This window comes from Cynocephalus volans, chromosome X (genome assembly GCF_027409185.1).
Source record: "Cynocephalus volans isolate mCynVol1 chromosome X, mCynVol1.pri, whole genome shotgun sequence".
Classification (NCBI taxonomy): domain Eukaryota; kingdom Metazoa; phylum Chordata; class Mammalia; order Dermoptera; family Cynocephalidae; genus Cynocephalus; species Cynocephalus volans.
The window spans coordinates 109089991-109109928 of record NC_084478.1 but is presented as its reverse complement, the minus strand read 5'-3'; the positions used below and the strand labels follow the sequence as shown (position 1 = coordinate 109109928).

At 38.8% G+C, this 19938-nt stretch overlaps 1 protein-coding gene across 1 annotated transcript; it reads left to right on the top strand.

Moving 5' to 3' along the window:
* The first annotated feature begins 133 nt into the window (after positions 1–133).
* TAF7L (TATA-box binding protein associated factor 7 like) lies at positions 134–19693 on the top strand. The gene is made up of 11 exons (XM_063084705.1): positions 134–392; positions 4343–4410; positions 5231–5309; positions 7942–8075; positions 8727–8853; positions 9097–9225; positions 12952–13053; positions 13488–13715; positions 13915–14027; positions 15343–15402; positions 19664–19693. Exons 1-11 carry the CDS (start codon positions 134–136, stop codon positions 19691–19693), a joined length of 1329 nt encoding a protein of 442 aa, XP_062940775.1.
* Positions 19694–19938: the final 245 nt, after the last annotated feature.

Sequence of the window (19938 nt, the reverse complement as noted above, 5' to 3'; positions counted from 1 at the left end):
CCTGCAATGTCTCTAATAGCATCTTTAGGTCTTTAAAAAAGATACCTCTGATAACATTTTATTAACTTTCTGGACTCTACCAGATCACATGACTTAAAGAGGAAGCCATTTTGCAGACTCCAACGACTGGACCATGGAGTGCCATGTGGAGCGGCTGCCCGATTCCTCAGAAAATGATCCAACACCAACAACTTCAACATTGGAAGTAACGAACGACCAAGGGCTCCAAATTCTCGTAGACCATGGTGCCGAAACCATCTGCCACCGCAGCACCCAAAGTGCCGGCGACCGAGACACCCAAATTCTCGTCAGCCACGACGCTCAAGCTGATGCCGACAGCGGCGCCCAAGCGGCTGCCAAAACTCCTCTGGAAAAGTTACCGGAAGGGAAAGGTAGTTAGTTTTTATGTTTTTTCACAAGCCGAGGCGCTTCTTTGGGAGAAGCCGAGCGCTAAAAGTCGCGTAAACTGCTCGGGGGTAAATAGGCGTAACCGGTGCCCCTGTGCGGGGATGTAAGATAGACCCTGTTGGGAGAGGAGCGGCTAACTGTGCTAGAGACGTGGATTCTAGTTATTCAGTGGGTTTGAGCCGCAGCATATTTGTCACCAGATACGCGAGGTCGCCTCGCGAAGGGACAAATAGTCCAACCCGACGGATTCGAGGAGCAACTAAATGCGCCTCACCTTTTTAACTTTTTTGAAAAAAAAATTTTTTTTTTGGCCGCTGGCGGGTGTGGGGATCCGAACCCTTGACCGTGGTGTTACAAGGCTGCGCTCTAACCGGCCAGCCCCGCGCCTTGTACAAGCGTCGCGGTGTACTGGTAAAAATCCTCTGGCACTCCAAAAGTCGCCCCTGCGTAAAGGTAACTTGTTTGGAAGCCTCGTAGTGTTCCTCGATGTCCCTGAGCGGTCGCCTGCCCTCGCCGCTCCGCACCTTTGGAGCCTTCCCGCGCCGCCACGCGGCGAGCCGGCCGCCGCCTCCAGGCTGAGGGCCGGTGCGCTGGGCCGCCGGCCGCGGGGGCGTGGCGAGGAGGGGCGGGGCCGGCGAGCACCGCCCCTACCTGTCGCGGCGCCTGCCGCCTCTGCAGCCCGCAGAGAGCCCGCTTGCAGTCCGTCCGGAACCCACCGAGCGGAGAGGCGAATACCAGTCCGCACAGCCTTTCCGGGGCAGGCGCGAGTCCGCGGAGGAGCGGGTGAGTCGGAAGGTCGGTGGGGCTCCCGGGACTGAGTCAGCGCCGCGCGGCAGCTCGCCTGGACGGCAAGGCGCGAAGGCTCGGGACATTTGGTCCAGCGGGAGGCTTTCAAAGGAAATGGGATCAGAGCCGAGGAGCTGAACTTTTCCGTTGGAAGCTTAGAGTAAGGTTAGAGTCCGTGGTCACTGCCTCCAAACTGCAGCCAGCGGCTGTGAACTTGGAAGAAATGCCAAGTTAGGCTTGTGCTGACTTGCGCTGCCTGGAGCTTGCTGCCAGGCGCCATACAGCTAGTTATAAGTCCAATTGTAATTCCGCTAGAGCGAGATGGAGCTAGGGGGCAGTGGTGGAAAGCGGTCCTGTTAATTTAATTACGTATCAAAGAATACTTGCTGGAAAAAAGTGGATGCCTCTTCTTAAAGTAAACACCATACAATCAGTTATTTGGGTAATTGCCCGTAACAGATTTAAAGATAATTAAAACATTTTAACCAGGGTTGTCCACCTTTTCTCCCACCGGACCTTTTATTAGGGCGGTTTTCAAGCAACTGCTTTGAAATAGTTTCAGTTCTTACGTTCTTTCTTCCATAAAAGAGGAGTTGCCAAAAAGGCACTGAAGTGAACAAAATGCCCTACTCTTAGTTCTGCTGAGAAATCTAAAAGTTACCATTGATCTGATAAAATCTTGCTTACCAGCTAATTCTTGAAATAATATTTCTGCTCCCAACCTTGTGTTCATTACTCTGTTCCATTAGGCAATGTGCCCTGACCCCAGATTTTTATTTCATTTACTTTACTTTAATTACCTTTTTCCTTACGTTTTTGTTTTGTATTTATATATATGTATGTAGGCATATATACATATATTTATAACTGCATGAAACAAGAAGAGAAAAAATGACTATCACAAATAATGTGTCCTTCTGCCCCCTCCCCATCCTGGGTGCCTGCTTTTCCACTGCTGACCTCTTTGTGCTTTCTATGCCTTTCTGATAGTCATACTAAAGAATTGAAATCATAACTGTGAATGGTTTCACCCTATAGGGTCCAAGACCCATTCGTATGTGTTTTTAAAAGGTTCCAGTGCTTTTAAGTGAGATTCAAATTCAAAACTCAGAGCCCAGTTAATGATTTACAGAGTAGTAGGGACTGTATATTAACTGGAGTTTTTACTCATACTTAAGGTATAAGATTTTATAACTTGGTGTAGAGTTTTCTTATGTCCTTAGAATATAAGAAAACTTGGTCAGGTTTCATATATGTACACATTGCTTTCTTTCCATCTTTGAGAAAAATCTTCCTCAGAAGAAGTGTGGGCTCTAAAACCCAAAATGCAAGCCACTGCAGGTACATCCCAAATAGATAGAAAAGAAGATTAAAAATAAAGATTAACTTGGGATCCAGCAATCCCACTTCTGGGTATATATCCTAATGCCTTGAAATCAGTATGTTGAAGAGATAACGGCAATCCCATGTTCATTGCAGCATTATTTACAATAGCCAAGTTATGGAATCAACTTAGGTGTCCATCAGTGGGTGAATGAATGAAGAAAATGTGGTATATACATAATGGAATACTAGTCGGTCTTAAAAAAAGAAGGATATTCTGTCATTTGCAACAACATACATAAACCTGGAGGACATTATGCTAAGTGAAATAAGCAAGGCAGAAAAAGACAAAAACCACATGTTCTCATTTATATGTGGAACCTAAAACAATCAAATTCATAGAAGCAGAGAGCAGACGTTACCAGAGGCTAGGGGCTGAGGGGAATCAGGAGATGTTGGTCAAAGGGTAGAAGGTTGCAGTTAGACAGGAGAAATAAATGGTAAGTATTTAAGGTGATGTATATGTTATCGATCATATGTTTGACAGTGTGGAATGATCATCCCACGCTGTGCACATCTATCATAATATCACTGTGCACCCCATAGTTATATATAACTACAATTTGTCAAAAAACCAATTTGGAAGAAATTACTCACTTTACCAAAGGTGTATTTTTTTTAAATAAAGGGATCCATCTTAGGATTCGTTTAAATAGCTTCTAGGGTTATTTCAAATAAGTGGTGGTTGTGAGGATTAAATGAAATAATAGACTCAATACACTCAATGTAGTGCCAGGCACATAGAATGCATGCAATACATGTTAGTAATGAATAAATCAAATCATATTTCAAATTCTATTCAGATCATCCCTTCAGGAATGCATCTATTCCATGAAGTTAGTTGTACTCATATAGAGAGAGTCTAGCTATAAGAACTGAACTCCTAACTTTTCCCCCGGGTAGCTCAGAGCTGTTGATGCTGGCTCTACAGCCATAAAAAGCCACCTGATGTCCCATGGACTGCTTAATTTCGACCAATTCATTAAGGTGGATGAAATATAAAAAATTAAGCCCTTGTTTACTTCAAATCATCGTAAAACATTTCTCCCATCCAAGTACTAACCAGGCCCGACCCTGCTTAGTTTCCAAGATCAGGCATGTTCAGGGTGATATGGCCATAGACATCATAAAACATTTCTGCAAGTGGTTTCCGGGTTGACTTAAGCCTTTGGTGTGTACTCTTCCCTGCAGAGGGCATGCAGTTTGCTTAGGTAGCCACCACTTTGTTGTTGAATTTTAGCCCTGAGACTCTAAGAATATCATTGAGAACACTAAATCATGTTTTTTTTTTTTTTTTTTTTTTTGTTTTTTTTTTAAAAGATGACCGGTAAGGGGATCTTAACCCTTGATTTGGTGTTGTCAGCACCACGCTCAGCCAGTGAGCGAACCGGCCATCCGTATATGGGATCCGAACCCGGGGCCTTGGTGTTATCAGCACCGCACTCTCCCGAGTGAGCCACGGGCCGGCCCTAAATCATGTTTCATAACAGCTTACTTCATTTTTTCATCAAATTAAATTGTGTAATTTGGATTGAGTTTGGAAAATCTGTACATATTGGAGGGTAGATAAGGTGACTTTTAGAAATAATCATGTTATGTCAAATAAGGTATTGCAGAACTGTGCACATCATTCCAGTGAGGATTATGGGCAAGATCTTATATAATTTAACCAGTACTACCAGAAGTGATCAGCAGAGGGAGCAAGAGGAGGTTTTAGTAACTTTCTGTTGGTTTTTCTTTTTGTTTGTGTGAACTCAAAAACAAGAGATGAATAAAAGCCAGGAAGAACTTCCTTATGAACTTGAGAACCAGTTTATATTGCGTCTGCCTCCGGTAAGTAAGAAACCTTTGTATCTCAGAACAAATATATTCAGTGCATAAGTATAGTTCTGCTTGGATTGTATAACATTTCTATTTCAGGTAGCTACAAAAACTCAGAACATTTTTTTCCCAGGAATTGCGTTCTATTAAACAGTCCTATCCTAGTGTGTACTCTTTTAGCAGCATTTCTGTCCTACTGTACATACCACCTATCTTGTGGGTTGATTTCCAGGCAAAACTGCTGTAACAATGATGGATCCATTCACTTATCACAGATGCTAACAGCCTGTTCCCTGGACAGCCAAGATAGGACTCTTCTGAAATCCTTTCTGTCACCTCAAAAGGGGCAGTGAGAAGGACCAGCACTGTGTCTCCTTTAAATTCATCACCATCCAAGGCTGTCGAAGCTCATCTCAGCCTTGTGTTTGGGTCTCTTCTCCTATTGATACCTGTATTCAACCATTACTTGGTCTAGGAAGCTGTGTTAGGGATGGAGTTCAGAAAGCTATTTCCCCAGTTAGAGTTAATTAATATACCCAGTCAACTGCAGCTAAGCCTTTCCTTAGCAACTATAACTGAAGTGTAGCAGTGAGAGGCAGGAATGTAGAGCTAGAAGAAGGCATTAACTGTAGCTGCTAAAAGACAATGATGAGATTAGAGTTAGCCTCATCCTAACTTGACTTATACAATGCATGGTATCTCCTGGTATGTGGCATTGCTAACTTTTTGGAGGTGTGTGGTTTTAATTAAGGGAGGGCTTTCTTTAATATGTCTATTCTATTAGTTGCTAAGTAGACAATTAATCCTAGTTTTTCATTTACCTCCCTTTTAGGAGCATGCTTCTGCTGTCAGGAACATAGTGCATTCTAGATGTGTCACCATGAAGGATAAACTAAAAATTGACTTAATTTGTAAGTAGTTAATATCCATTCACCATGCACTGAATAATAATTTATTAAAGGATTGCTATGTGCCAGGCACTGTATTAGGTACTAAGGATGTGAAAAGAATAGAATATGGTCTCTGCCTTGATGGACTTATGGTATAAAGAGGCTTAAGTCACTGACACCTCTTCTTTTAAGAGAAAAGGAATTATGAAACATTAGGTGAATAATTATCATAGTATATATAAGCAAGAACATGGGGGTCAACTGTAGGATTTGTATACTGCTGGTAAGTCTCCTATATAAAAGCTTTATGATTTCTGAATGTCCAAGGGAATGACAAATGAATATACTGTCCTTTGGTTACCTAGGTGACATATCTTTCTTTTAAATAATATTTGTTATATTTGTAAACCATATATCCAGTAAGGGATTAGTATCCAAAACATAAGGAACCCGAACAGTTCAATAGCAAGAAAATAAATAACTCGATTGAAAAATGGGCAAAGGACCTGAAGAAACACTTCTTAAAAGCAGGCATACAAATGGCCAACAGGTTCATGAAAAAATGCTTAGCATCACTAATCATTAGGGAAAGCCACAATGAGATATCACCTCACACCTGTCAAAAAGAAGATAACAAATGCTGGTGGGATGCAGAGAAAAGGGAACCATTGCACACTGTTGGTAGGAATGTAAATTAATAGTCATTATGGAACCAGTATCTCCTGGAGTTTCCTCAAAAAACTAAAAATAGAACTGCCATATGATCCAGCAATCCCACTTCTGGGTATATATTCAAAGGAATTGAAATTAATATGTTGAAGGGATATCTGTACTCCCATGTTCATTGCAGTATTATTCACAATAACCAAGATACAGAATCAACAACCTAAGTGTCCATCAATGGAAGAATGGATAAAGAAAATGTGGTATATATACACAGTGGAATACTATTCGGCCTTAAAAAAGAAGGAAATTCTGTCATTTGGGATAACATGGATGAATCTAAAGGACATTATGCTAAGTGAAATAAACCAGACACAGAAAGACAGGTACCACATGACCTCACGTATATGTGGAATCTAAAAAAATTGAATTCATAGAGTAGAGAGTAGAATGATGGTTACCAGAGGCAGAGGGCAGGGGAAGCAAGAGGATGGGGAGTTGCTGGTCAAAGGGTACAAAGTTGCAGCTAGAACAGAGGAATAAGTTTTGAGATCTAATGCACAACAGAGTGATTATAGTCAATAAGAATGTATATTTCAAAATAACTAAGAAAGTAAATTTCAAATGTATTACTACAAAAAATGTTAAATGAGGATATGTTAATTATCTTAATCATTCCACATTATATACATATATCAAAACACATTATACTCCATAAATGTAATACAATTATGATTTGCCAATTAAAAATAATAGTAATTTTAAACAGCATAAATAAATAAATAAATAATAAATGTTTTCGCATAAGGTTTGTCTGCGTGAAACACACACAGTAAAATAAATATATAAAAATAAATAAATAATAATTGTTAGGTTTTTTCATTTATTTTTTTAACTGAAACATAATACATATTTGTGGGGTACAGAGTTCAACATCAATGCCTATTTACAATTGTTAGTTGTTGTTTTTTAGTACAGAGAAGTATTTAAAGAAGAAAACAGAGTGGCCCATAATCCCACCACTCAGTTAACCCTTGCTTTCATTTTTTAAAAAAAAGTAAGACAAGTTCATGGTTAGAAAATTGAAATAAAACAGGAAAGTTCAAAAGGAGAAATGAAACTCTCTTTCTCCACAGTATTCCAACCTCAGTGCCAAATAGAACAATATTAGCCATTTGTTCTTGTGTTTCTTTACAGACAAAACTTTTATGCATAATACAAGAATTTAAATAATCCCTCTCTCTTTTCTTTCTTTTTTTTTTTTTTTTTTTTTTTTTTTGGCAGCTGGCCAGCACGGGGATTCGAGCCCTTAACCTTGGTGCTGCAAGGCAGTGCTCTAACCAACTGAGCTAACTGGCCAGCCCTATATTTTTAAAGTTAATTCACACAAAAATGATTATGTCAAACGTGGTTCTGCATCTTTCCTTTCTCACTTAGTATTAGATTACACCTGAATTCTCTTGTGTCAAAAGACATTCATGTTTGAGACATCTGAACAGGATTCAGAGTTCAGTATATGACTATTGTATAGAATTTTATCTTTCTGAACCTAAATAGAGATTTTAACGTGACACTTACTAGCACCATTCCAGGGTCAACCCTTCCCTCATCCAAGCTTTTGAAAACACACATGTACAATGACATGACTGAATGCTTCTAACAAAAAGGAATGGATTTAAATGAATGGAATTTGCCTTTCAGGATAAGAATGAAACATTTACCACTTCACCCACATTTAATTCACGACCATTAACAAGAAGCTTAGCTACTTTTGAATGAATGACATGAACTGGGAAAAAGGAGCTCCATATACTCTCCCTTCTTTTCTCTGGGAAGTTACTAATTGTGTACACAATTCTAGCATCATGAGAAATAGTAGGTTTCACTGAGAAACTAGTCTGTCCTATGTAAGTCTTCATTATTGAAACCATAGGAGGCTTAAGAGTTCATTGGTAAGGTGTCAACTTTAACCTTCTCTACTTATCTTCAGCTGATGGGCGTCCTGCACGTGTTGAGGTAGGCGATGTTTCTCTAACTGCTGAGCTGGTTGATTTGCCTTGTGTTATCGGAAGCCTGAAAACTGTTGATAAAAAGATCTTTTATAAAACAGCAGATATTTCCCAGGTATGAACTAGTTTTCTTAATCTACGAGCTCTTACATCATTCAAGGAATCCCTTTCTCCTCCTTTTTTCCTTCTTTCAGTACTCCATTTGGTGAATGGCTGCTTGCCATGTCGAATTTCCAGATCAATTGCATAGGAATAAAATGTCATTTTCTGGTTTGGTGTATGATCCTTAACTTTTCATTACTTTATTTAATTCAAATAGCTTGTAGAGCCCCCTGTTTGCCATTGATAGTGACTTTCACTAATTAAAAAATATGAACAGCTGGAATTTTCTTCTGAATTTGCTGAAGCAGTATGCTGTTAAACTCTGGAGGTTTAAATTGGTTCTTATTCATAATCTTTTCTGTTGATTTCTTATTTCCTCTCTAAATCAAAATGCTAAGATATATCTATTTTCAACAAATTCCCTCTGCAGTGGTAAGCACTCTAGCTAAAAAAAACCTCAGTCCATATACAGTACTGCTGAGGGTGGGGGAGAGAATATGAATGAGAGAATATGAATGTGTATTGCGTAATACTTGGTTGTCTGAAAATGCCAAGTATTAGTTTCTTCTGTGCTCCAGGATTTTTGGTGGTAAGAATGATCATGGTTCATTACTAGTCCGAGATTTGGGTCCATAGTCAACTTCTTTGTCTTTGTTAAATGTAGATGCTTGTATGCACTGCTAATGATGATCTCCAGTCTTCTCCAGAAGAACCAGACACCTCTACTGATCCTAAAGAAATGGAGAAAAATGAAAAGACGAGAGAGAAAAACTATGCCTGGAAGCACGGCAGTAAGTCACCAGCCCCTTGCTCATTCTGGCTGACTACATTTATCTGCTGGATCCTAATTCCTTGTGAACCAGGGACCTCTTACCACACCTAGGTGTTTGGATCATTAGGCTCCTTCCACTTAAAGGAAGGAGTCATGTCATGATCCAGTGGCATATAGCATGACCTTTCTCTTTATCAAATTCACATAGATAGATATGTGACTACCATCATATATACGTTTCACCATGTTGTATTTATTTTAGTTACTCCACCACTCAAGAATGTCAGAAAGAAAAGGTTCCGGAAAACAGTAAAAAAGGTTAGTCGCATGCTATTTGCGTGTCTGCTGGGTAGCTTTGAAGAGGATTATGAGCAGGAAGGACAGGGAGAAAGTCAGTTGGAAATTAATTTGTTCATATGTTCAATAAACATTTATTGAGTGTGAGCTAAATGCCAGGCACTGTATGCTAGCAGTTGGGAATATAGCAGCGAATAAAAACTGATCTGATCCTTGAGTTTATAGACTAGTCGTTAGGGATCTAGAAGGATCATAAATTTGAAACTTCTGCTAATGCCTTTAGTTTCTGATTGCAAGATCTAGTTTTAAAGTGAACCCATCCAGAACCTGAGAATTGGGAATTGTGGTTATATTCTTAACCTTACTTCAGGCTGGTAAAACCTTGGGAAGCTATAGGAGTCCTGTGGCTTGGCTTCTTTTTTTAAAAAAATTGAGCTTTTTATTTTGAAATAATTGTAGAATCACATGCAGTTGTAAGAAATAAGAGATATCATGTACCCTTTCCCCAGTTTTCCCCATTGTAACATTTTGCAAAATTATAGCACAATATCACAAACAGGAAATTGACATTATTACAATTCACCAATCTTAATCAAATTTCTGCAGTTTTACTTGTACTCATGTGTTTGTGTACGTGTGTTTAGTTCTATGCAGTTTTATCCCATATGTAAGTGCGTGTGTCCACCTACACAGTCAAGATACTGAACAGTTTAATCACCACAAGGATCCCTCATCTTTCCCTTTTATAACCATACCCACCTTCCTCCTACCTCACATCTCTGGTCCCTAACACCTGGCAATGACTAATCTGTTCTCCATCTCTGTAATTTTGTCATTTCAAGAATCATATAAATGGAATCATATAGTATATAAACATCTGAGACTAGCAGTTTCCCCCACTCAGCACAATACCTTAAGATCTGTGCAAGTTTTTGTATGTATCAATAGCTTCTTCCTTTTTATTGCTGAGTAATATTCCATGGTATGAATGTACCACAGTTTAACTGTTCACCCAATGAAGGACACCTGAGTTGTTTCCAGTTTTTGACTATTATAAATAAAGCTGTGAACAGGTTTTTAATGTGAACCTAAATCTTCAATTCTCTGGGATAGATGTCCAGGAGTACAATTGCTGGGTCATATGGTAGTTGCACGTTTAGTTTTATAAAAAACTGCCATTTTCCAGAGTGGCTGTGTCATTTTATATTCCCACCAATAAAGTATGAGTGATCCAGTTTCTCCACCTCCTCACCAGCATTAGGTGTTGTTATTATTCTTTATTTTAGCCATTCTGATGTGTGTGGTGATCTCATTGTGTGTATTAATTTGCATTTCTCTGATGGTTTATGATGTTGAATATCTCACGTGCTTTTCCATCTATATATCCACTTCAGTAAAATGTCTTTTCATGCCTTTTGCCCACTTTCTGAATGGACTTTTTTATTGTTGAGTTTTGAGATTTCTTTTTGTATTCTAAATGCTAGTCTTTTGTTAGATATACAGTTTACAAATATCTTCTCCCCGTCTACAGCTTGTCTTTTCATCATCTTCACAGGGTCTTTCGAAGAGCAAATATTTTAATTTTGATGAGGTTTAATTTATTAATTTTTTTATGTTAAGGATCTTGCTTTTTGTATTAAATCTAAGAACTCTTTGCCTAACCCAGATCCTGAAGATTTTCTCCTTTTTTATTAAAAATTTTATATTTTATATTTAAGCCTGTAATCCATTTTTGAGTTAATTTTTGTAAAAGGTATGAGGTTTAGTTCAAGGTTCATTTTTTTGCCTAAGGATTGCTCCAGCACCATTTGTTAAGAAGGCTATCCTTCCTCCAACGTATTGCTTTTGCACCTTTGCCAAAAATTAGTTGGGCATGTTTGTGTGGATCTATTTCTAGATTCTCTAATCTGTTCAACTGATCCATGTGTTGATCCCTTCACTGATATCACAACATTAACTGTATGAAAGGTCTTGAAATCAGAGGACTGGTTGCTCCCATGTTATTTTTCTTTGTCAAGATGTTTTAGCCATTCTAGAGCTCATACCTTTCCATATAAATTTTAGAATAAGCTTGTCTATGTCTACAGAAAACCTTGCTGGAATTTTGATAGGAACTTCATTAAACTTATAGATCAGTTGGGGAGAATTGACATCCTTACTATGTTGAGTCTTCCAATCCATTAACATGGTTGCCTTGGCTTTTATATGCCGTCTGTCAAGAGTACTTACTGAGTGCCCACTAAATGTAAAACTAAGTTAAGAATAGTTGTAGAGCTCTTTAAGCTTTACTGAAGTAGAGCAATTATAACTTCATTGTTTATTGTGTTTTATTTCATATATCATTGATTTTTAACAATTTGAAGAAGTCATCTTTACTGAAGTAGAGCAATCATAATATAACTTCATTGATTACACTTAGTGATTTATTTAATAACTCATTAGTTCCAAACAAATTAAATAAACCATAAAGTTTACTTTCAAGCCTTCCTTCTCACCTCTAACCCCTACTCCCATACACATACACTGAATTTGATTCACAGAAAAATGAGTTCATTGTTTAATGTCCGATAACTCCTAGAGGAAGAGATACAATTTGGCCAGTGACCCTGTGTATTCCAATCTGCTTTTTTCTCTGAGATTTATTTCAAAGGCCCTTCCTTCAAAACCAGGGCTCACTTTTACCAACAGTTGTTTGCAATTGCTTATTCCCCCTCCTAATTTCTATTTGTAGCATGATGAACTGGTTGCTGTGGAGATAATTATGTAAAACTGTATTCAAGGGAGAACATGTAGCTAAGATCCAGTTTTTGTAGGAACATCTCTAATAATAAAGATGTAGAGAAGGGAAATCTGGGAATTTGTATCTGTAAACCAAATTACTTCTAAATAACTAACAAGGAATTATAGTTCTTTGCCGGTATGAATTGAGGCAAGTAATAACTGAGACCTAAAGGTTGTACCTCTAAGAAGGTCTTTACCATAGAGTTGCAGATTGCAAAGATTAAATAACTCAAGTAATTTGTTTAATTGGGAAAAAATAAGCTTACTCTACAAAAACCTAGACCCTGATTTAAGACTCTTTCATAAATAACACTACTTAGGGCCGGCCCCGTGGCTCACTTGGGAGAGTGCGGTGCTGATAGCGCCGAGGCCGCGGGTTCAGATCCTTTATGGGGATGGCTGGTGCGCTCACTGGCTGAGCGTGGTGCGGACAACACCAAGCCAGGGTTTACGATCCCCTTACTGGTCAAAAAGAAAAAAAAATAAATAAATAACACTACTTAAAGTAGAAATTTGCTTAGATGGGCATCTAAAGAGAACTAGCCATTTGAATTCATTGGTATATAGGAAAAGGGCATTCCTGCCAAACACAGAGTGTTAAATGACAGTACTGGTATTTCACCCTTCACTTAGATTCAGTGTGCTGAACCTGCAGATGTGGAAAAGGAAGTGAAGAGACTTCTGTGTTCAGATGCTGAAGCCGTCCATGTCCATATCCTTTATACCAAATATTTTCTGCATAGTCCATTCCACCCCATATGCATGTGCTGACAAAACCTCACTTCTGGTGCCAGTTTTGATGTGTAGAAGTTAAGATTTGGGGGAATGTTACTTTATAGCTAGGAACAGTAAATTCATGTAATAGAAATTTGTTTAATTGTGTAACTCAATATAAGGCACTTCTCCAAACTAGGAATCCAGACACAAATGGCCTAAAGTTGGAATAAATTAAATAATACTTTTAACCAAATAGCCTCTTCCCTTTCAACTGTGCCTTCTCCTTTCCTTCTGTGTTTTCCTTGACTGCCCCTCTTGTCAGGATGGGAAGTCACTGGTGAAGGTGCAACCAAGGATCATAACATTCCAGGCTTTAAGATATCCCCAGGAATGAGTGGCTACAAGCAGGATCATAACACATTAGGTACTTTAGTAAAGGCAAAGCAGGAGTTTCAGATAGGGCAGGTGTTGACTGGGTGTCAGATCATTCTCCATAGACTCACAGGCCAATCACAGAAAAAGGATGCCTTTGCCCTTCTTCGCTCTTATTGGTCCCTCAGCACTTTAGCAGTCTTCGATTGGTGTTCCAATCTTTCATCCATCTCTGGTATTCTAACTTCCTATGGACACTTAGACTCTCTAAATGTCTTGATCATTGAATACATGGATGGATGTTACAGCATTTTGCATTTTCTGTCCCTGTTTTATGAAGGGAATAATCTTTCTGCAAGAAAAATGATTTATAAAATTCAGTGGTTGTTCAGTGAATTTGAGGGTAAGGAGCATAATTGTCTGTGGAGTGGGAGTCATCTGCAAAGCTTCAGATAATTTCATCTGCCTCTTGCTTAAAACCAATAGGATATGATATGCTTTGGGAGATGTTCAGACATTCTAGCAGTAACGATGATGAGGAAGACAAGGAGAAGGAGGAGGAGAAGGATGAAGACAAGAAAGATGATGAGAATGAGGATGAAGATGAGGAAGTGGAGGAGGAACATGATTTTGAAGAGGATCTGGAAAGGGAGCTAGAGGCCAGGTTTACTGACTCTGGCCAGTATGAGGCAATGGAAGATGGCAGTTCAATAGGTAAGTCGGAGGAAAAAACAAAGAGACGAGCCAGGGATCGGTGGCAGTGCTAAAGGCTGACTCTAAACACATATTAAATGCAAGGCTAAGTTTGAGAAGTTTTTGATCAGATGTATAGTGGAGTTTTACTAGATTTGGATCTTAGTCCGTTAGTTTAGGCTGAATTTAGACACATAAAATTTCTGTCTGTCTCTGTCAGACATAGAAATTCACAAGCAGATTTATTACACGGAGAAAAAGCTCCAAGAGATTAAGAACAGAGCACAAAGACAGAAGACTCTCATCATGAAAGTAGAAAACCTGATGCTCAAGGTAAGTTCTTATTGGCTGGTATAAACAAATATTTATATCTTACTTTCAAATCTCATCTTTGTGTGTGTGTGTGTGCATGTGTGTGTGTGTGGCTGGCCAGTAATATGGGGATCCAAACCCATGAACTTGGTGTTATAAGGCTGTACTCTAACCAACTGAGCTAACCGACCAGCCCTCAAATCTCATCTTTGTGTTTCCACTCATGTCATCTCTATGCAGCATTCTTGTTCATTTATGAACCTAAACAACTTCATAGAGACCCCCAATTAAAAGATAGCCCTATTTTCTTTTACCTGAGTAATTTTGACCATCTAATGTAGGCATTTTGGGGAAGTGACCAGATGATTTGAGGTAATAATTGCCAATATTGAGCATTTACTATGTAAAAGTCACATGGCTAAGACTTATACATGTATTATCTCATTTCATCCTCACATCCCTGAAACATAGGTACTGTCACCATTCCCATTTTATAAAGAATTAAAACTCAAGAGGTTCAGTAACTTGCTAAGGACCATAGTGAATGACAGGGCATAGATTGAACACTGTTGTTTGTACCAAAATATATTCATTGCAGTGAGAGAATTAACTACATTTGTTTTATATTTTTATGATGCATGCTTGAACAAGAATAAATATCTTGCTTTATTTTTATTAATACATGTTTAAGAGCTTCAACAAAAGGAAATGTATGTTAGGCCATAGTTGCTTCCCTTTATATAATGAGGGAAATTCTGAAGCATCTGGAGAATTTCTTGCCAGATTTCATTTTCTGTAGAGCCATAATCATCAAAAGGGGGCAACTAGATGCACAGCTATACCCATTTTGGGTGTTGTCTTTTAGAATAACCAAGTAAGATGATAAATACGGACATACCTTTGAAAGATATAGATATATGGTACTATCGTGATTATTGTTGCTTGTAGTAGTAGTTAGGAACAGTAATATTCTGCCCTAGTGAGGAGAAATGGAAGAGGCGTCAGCACCAGATTCCAAGTCAGCTTCTTTAAAGGCCACCACAGCCAAAGGATTTGTGCTAACTAGCAAAAGGTAACATGAAGGCATTCCAACCATTTATTTTAGGTCAAGAAAAAAATGCCATGTAGGATGTATAAAAATATAAAATAAAAAATTCTGTGTAGGATGGCACTGTAGTCAGGGGCTATAGTTTTCATACTCTAAATCCTTTAAAAACAGTGCTCTTGCGTTTGACAGTTTTCTTACTTATCAAATTATTTGCCAAATTGTTTGTCTCCCTGGGTTCTCTTTTCCTTTGAGACTCAGCATTCATCATTTGTACAATTTGTTTTCCAGAATCATTTATACTCTGTGCTGGAGCAGCTTACATTACAGGAAAAACAGAAAAATGAGCAGGTGAGACGTATGTTTTCAAATTAACCAGAAAACATTCGATACAAAGAACCCCCCACCTCCAACCGCCGATATCATTTCTGATGGTTCCTTTCACAGAAATAGTGGTGGCCAAATCTTCTAAATGAGGGTAGCAGGGCAGAACAAGGTCTTTGTGAAAATTCACTCATTCAGCAGATATTGAATGCCTGCAAAATGAAAAGGACTGGATGTACAGTGTTGAATAAGCCAGATATAATACTTGTCCTCATGGAGCTAACAGTCTAGCAGGGAAGATTGACAGTAAACAAATTATCATACAACTATAAAGGTACAATTATGAAGAAGTGCTCTGAAGGAAAAAAAAAAGTCATTGGTGCTATTAGGATAAAGAGAGTCCTGAATTACATTGGGGGATCATGATAGTCCTCTCCGAGGAGGTGACATTTAAGCTGAGACCTGAAGGATAAGTCCAGGCACAGTGGGTTGAAGAGCTTCCTGGGTGGAGCTCAAGAAGGTCCCACACTGGAAAAGAACTTGGCCTCCTTGAGGACCTCTGGAGTATTTAAAGCAAGGAAGAGAGTGGTTTAACATAAGGTTGGAGGAGTAGGCAGAGGCATATGGTTCCTTGCAGGCCATGAGAAGGAGAAGGGATTTTAGTCTTAAGGGCATTGGAAGCCCTTGAAGAGTTTTAAGCAGGAGAATCACATCTAATTTAACCTTTTAAAAGATAAACCTGATTATTATCCAGAGAATGGATTGTAGGAGGGCAGAGGTAGAAGTAAAGGGGCCAGTTAGGAGCTGTGTGGTAGTCTAATAAGAGATGATAGTAACTTGGACTTAAGGTAGTGCCAGTGGAGATGGAAACGATGTAGATTTTTAAACTGTGATAAAAATGTTTTAATAACAGCTTTATTGAGATATAATTCATATACCTTACAATTCAGTCATTTAAACTATACAGTTCAATGGCTTTTAGTATATTCACAGAGTTGTGCCACTATCACCACAGTCAATTTGCAAGTGGAATCATATAATACGAGGGGTCTTCAATAAGTTTATGGAAAGATTCATATTATTTTTTAATTCCATTTTTCCACAAACCTTTTTTTTTTTTTTTTTTTTTTTAAGCAGCTGGCCAGTACAGGGATGGAACCCTGGACCTGGGTGTTATCAGCACCATGTTCCAGCCAACTGAAATAACCAGCCAGCCTCTCTGAACTTTTTGAAGTACCCTCGTATATGGCCTTTTGTGTCTAGCTTCATTCACTCAGCATGTTTTCAAGGTTCATGCATGTTGTGACATGTATCAGTACTTCATTCGGTTTAAGACTGAAATATATTACTGAAAATGTGATATATTCCATTGTATGGATAGATCACATTTTGTTTTTCCATTCATCTGTTGATGGACATTTGAGTTGTTTCCACTTTTTGGCTATTATTAATAGTGTTGCCATGAACATTGATACATGAAAGAATGTATTTTAAAGGTAGAATTGACTTGGGGCTTGGGTCAATTACTGGGTGTCGAAGGAGAAGGAAATGTTAAGAATGTATGCCAGATTTCTAATTCGAACAACTGTATTATTCACAGCCACAAGAGAGTGTACAGAGTGAAAAGAGAAGAGGGCAATGGGGGTGAGGGTCAAGCAGCTGTATAGAAAATGTATGCTGACTCCAGCCCTATACTGTTGAGGGTAACCGTTTTAAAGGACTGGAGGTTGTATTAAGAGGATGGGCTTAGCGGGGGTTCTTAAGGCAGAAGCACCGCTCCTCACCCCCATCCCCACAAGGCCAGGACATTTTTTATGTTCTGTATATTCCCTTCTCTCAGCAAATCACTTATCCAAGTACTGCTTATAAACAACCAGGTGAACAGTTAATAACAAGATTGCTTTAGTGCCTACCAAACATCTCTGTTTTTATCTGTGTAAGCGGTTAGTATTGGAGAGTGCTATTTTCAACAGAGATGTAGCTGTAAATTTTATTTACTCAGAGTCCTTTAATGTTAGCTCATTTATTCAACATAGCTTTATTGGGTGCCTACTTTAAGCTAGGTTCTGCAGGGAGCTATGAAGTGCTTATGAAATAGTCTCTGCCTTCATTTGGGAGAAATCCATAACAGGGGTAGGGATTTAAAGGAATGAGAGCTCATTTTTGTCTGTGGAGATCAGAGAAGGCTTCATAGAGAAGATGATGTTTGGGGCCTTAAAATACAGGTAGGGTTTTCATGAGGAGATAGGGAAAGGAGGGCATTCTGTGAGAAAGCAGCATGCATGATGGCGCAGAGGTTGTGATACCGGGCTAAAGAGTTTAGGTTTTTGGTGTAGGTCACAATAAGCCATCAAAGCTTTTTTACCTGTAACTCAGGAAGATTTCTCTGCCAGCAGTATATGAGAGGTCTTCAAAAAGTCCATGGAAAGATTCATATTATCATTTAATTCTATTTTTCTAGAAACTTTTTGAAGTATCCTCATATAGCAGAAATTGGAGAGGGGGGAGACTAGAGGAAGGTGCAAGTCATAGAAGAATTGGATTTACAGGGCAAAGAGAGTGAACAAAGATGAGTCCAAAGCTTGGGTAACTGCGAAATGGTGTGCCATTCATTGAAATGAAGACAACAGGAAGAGGATTTGGGGGTGGGGGGGGACAAGGATGAATATAGTTGGAAGTGCTTTTGAAAATGGGAGACAGGAGAAAGGCTCATGCACAGAAATGATCATTGCAGCTGTAGAGCTAGATGAGTTAGCCAGGTTGACTATTCAGCAAGAAGTCTGAACCTAGGGGAAAACTTACCTTCAGGGAATAGTGGGAGAAGAAAGCCCACAAAGGAGAAAGAACTGGAGCCGTCAGTGGTTGTAATCATGGTGATGTAATCATGGTGAGATGAGGCTCTAAATTACTGCAGATAGCAATTATAGCAGTTTGGTAGGTGATGTGCAGCATAGGATTGTTTTATAACACTCCATTCCTTTCATTTCATAGACTAAAAATCCATACTGATATGGAGTGACCTAAATTGAATAATATCCAAAAACAATCTTTGTCCCAAAGACAGCATACACCTCTGAATGTTATTAAAAAAAAAAAAAACTTCAAGTTAAAAAAAAAAAAAAAACTTCTATACCACAAAAGGTTCAGGGCTTCTGACTTAAAAAGCATAAGTAGAACATCACCAGACTCCTCCGTCAGGACTCTGACCCGGTTTCTAAGTGTCTCATAACATGGTAAGAAGCAGCAGATATGACTTGGTATAAGACCCAATGTGTTCATTGGGACAAGAGACTATCCCAACTGCCTTATCTTCCTTCTCTGATTATATAGATGGCAACAGTGATCCCATCTCCTTTGCCCCTACAGTGACCTGTGACCTGTGTATATTCTTCACAGAAGCACAGATTCTTAACAGCAAGCATATTCAATTTCTTAAAGCATTTTTAATTTTAAAGCTTCCTTTTATAAGTTTGGCATAATAAAGGACAGCATCATGGCCATGGCATTGTGCATGCATTCTTGACTGTGGCACTGTTCTTTGGAACATTGTAAGACTAAGATAACCTTATAAATGCCAAATGACAGTAGTTCTTTTTGGCTCATATAAGTAAATTCTAGATCAAGTAATGGAACTTAAGATTTCAGATGAATTTTTCACGTTTTTCTGCCTCTCCTTACAGCTCATTTCCCTACAAGGAAAATTGAAATATTTTCTAAAGAAGTGAGGAGAGCCTTCAGCCTGGCATACAAACCTTGGATTCACCATCCCAGTTGAAGACTGGATGAAATTGTGTACGTTTCTGTACCTTCTGTTGCCTTATCAACTGTATTTGTTTCTCTGAACCTTTTGGGGAGGTTATAATATGTTCGAAGTTTGTAGTCACGTAGAAAGGGACAGTATAAAAAAGCGGTAGACTTAAAGACCCCATTCAACCTCAAGACTTTGCTTCTCTTCCTCAATTTGAGAATTACTTATATTGCGTCTGTGCTGTGGTGCCATCAGATGATTCAGCCATGCTTGCCAAAGGCAGATAGTCTAGCCTCAAGGCCATATAGCTGGTTTGCGCATGTTTTAGCTTTGCCAAACTCTTGTTTAAGTATTTCCTAAAACAGGAAAAAAATCAAGCCATTTATACCAAGGGCTAGGACCTGCCACAATGAATTTAAGTGCCTACCTTGCAGCAGTTAATACTAGGTTGTTTCCTGTCTCTGTTCAGGTAACAGGGCTGCTTTCCTGCCCAGGGATGATTTCTTGCTGCTGCTTATGTTTATTCTGTTGTGTTTTTAGGACTGTGGCTGGTTGTTATTCACCAGCTAAGGGAACAGTTAGAGCAGAGATGAAGAAATTCCTAGCTGTTATCCTTATTCTGAGCCTTCTTATCCTAACCCCATTAGAAAAGGTTAGGAAAAACCATATGCCTGCAACACCTATGAAGACTTCCTTCACAACCCTGGGTTGTTTTGTTTTGTTTTTACCTGTATTATTAAGGTGTTCTAGTCTGTGTTCTTCAAGCAATAAATAAATTCTTCCTTTTAAATGGATTGTTGTCAGTTTATTAAACT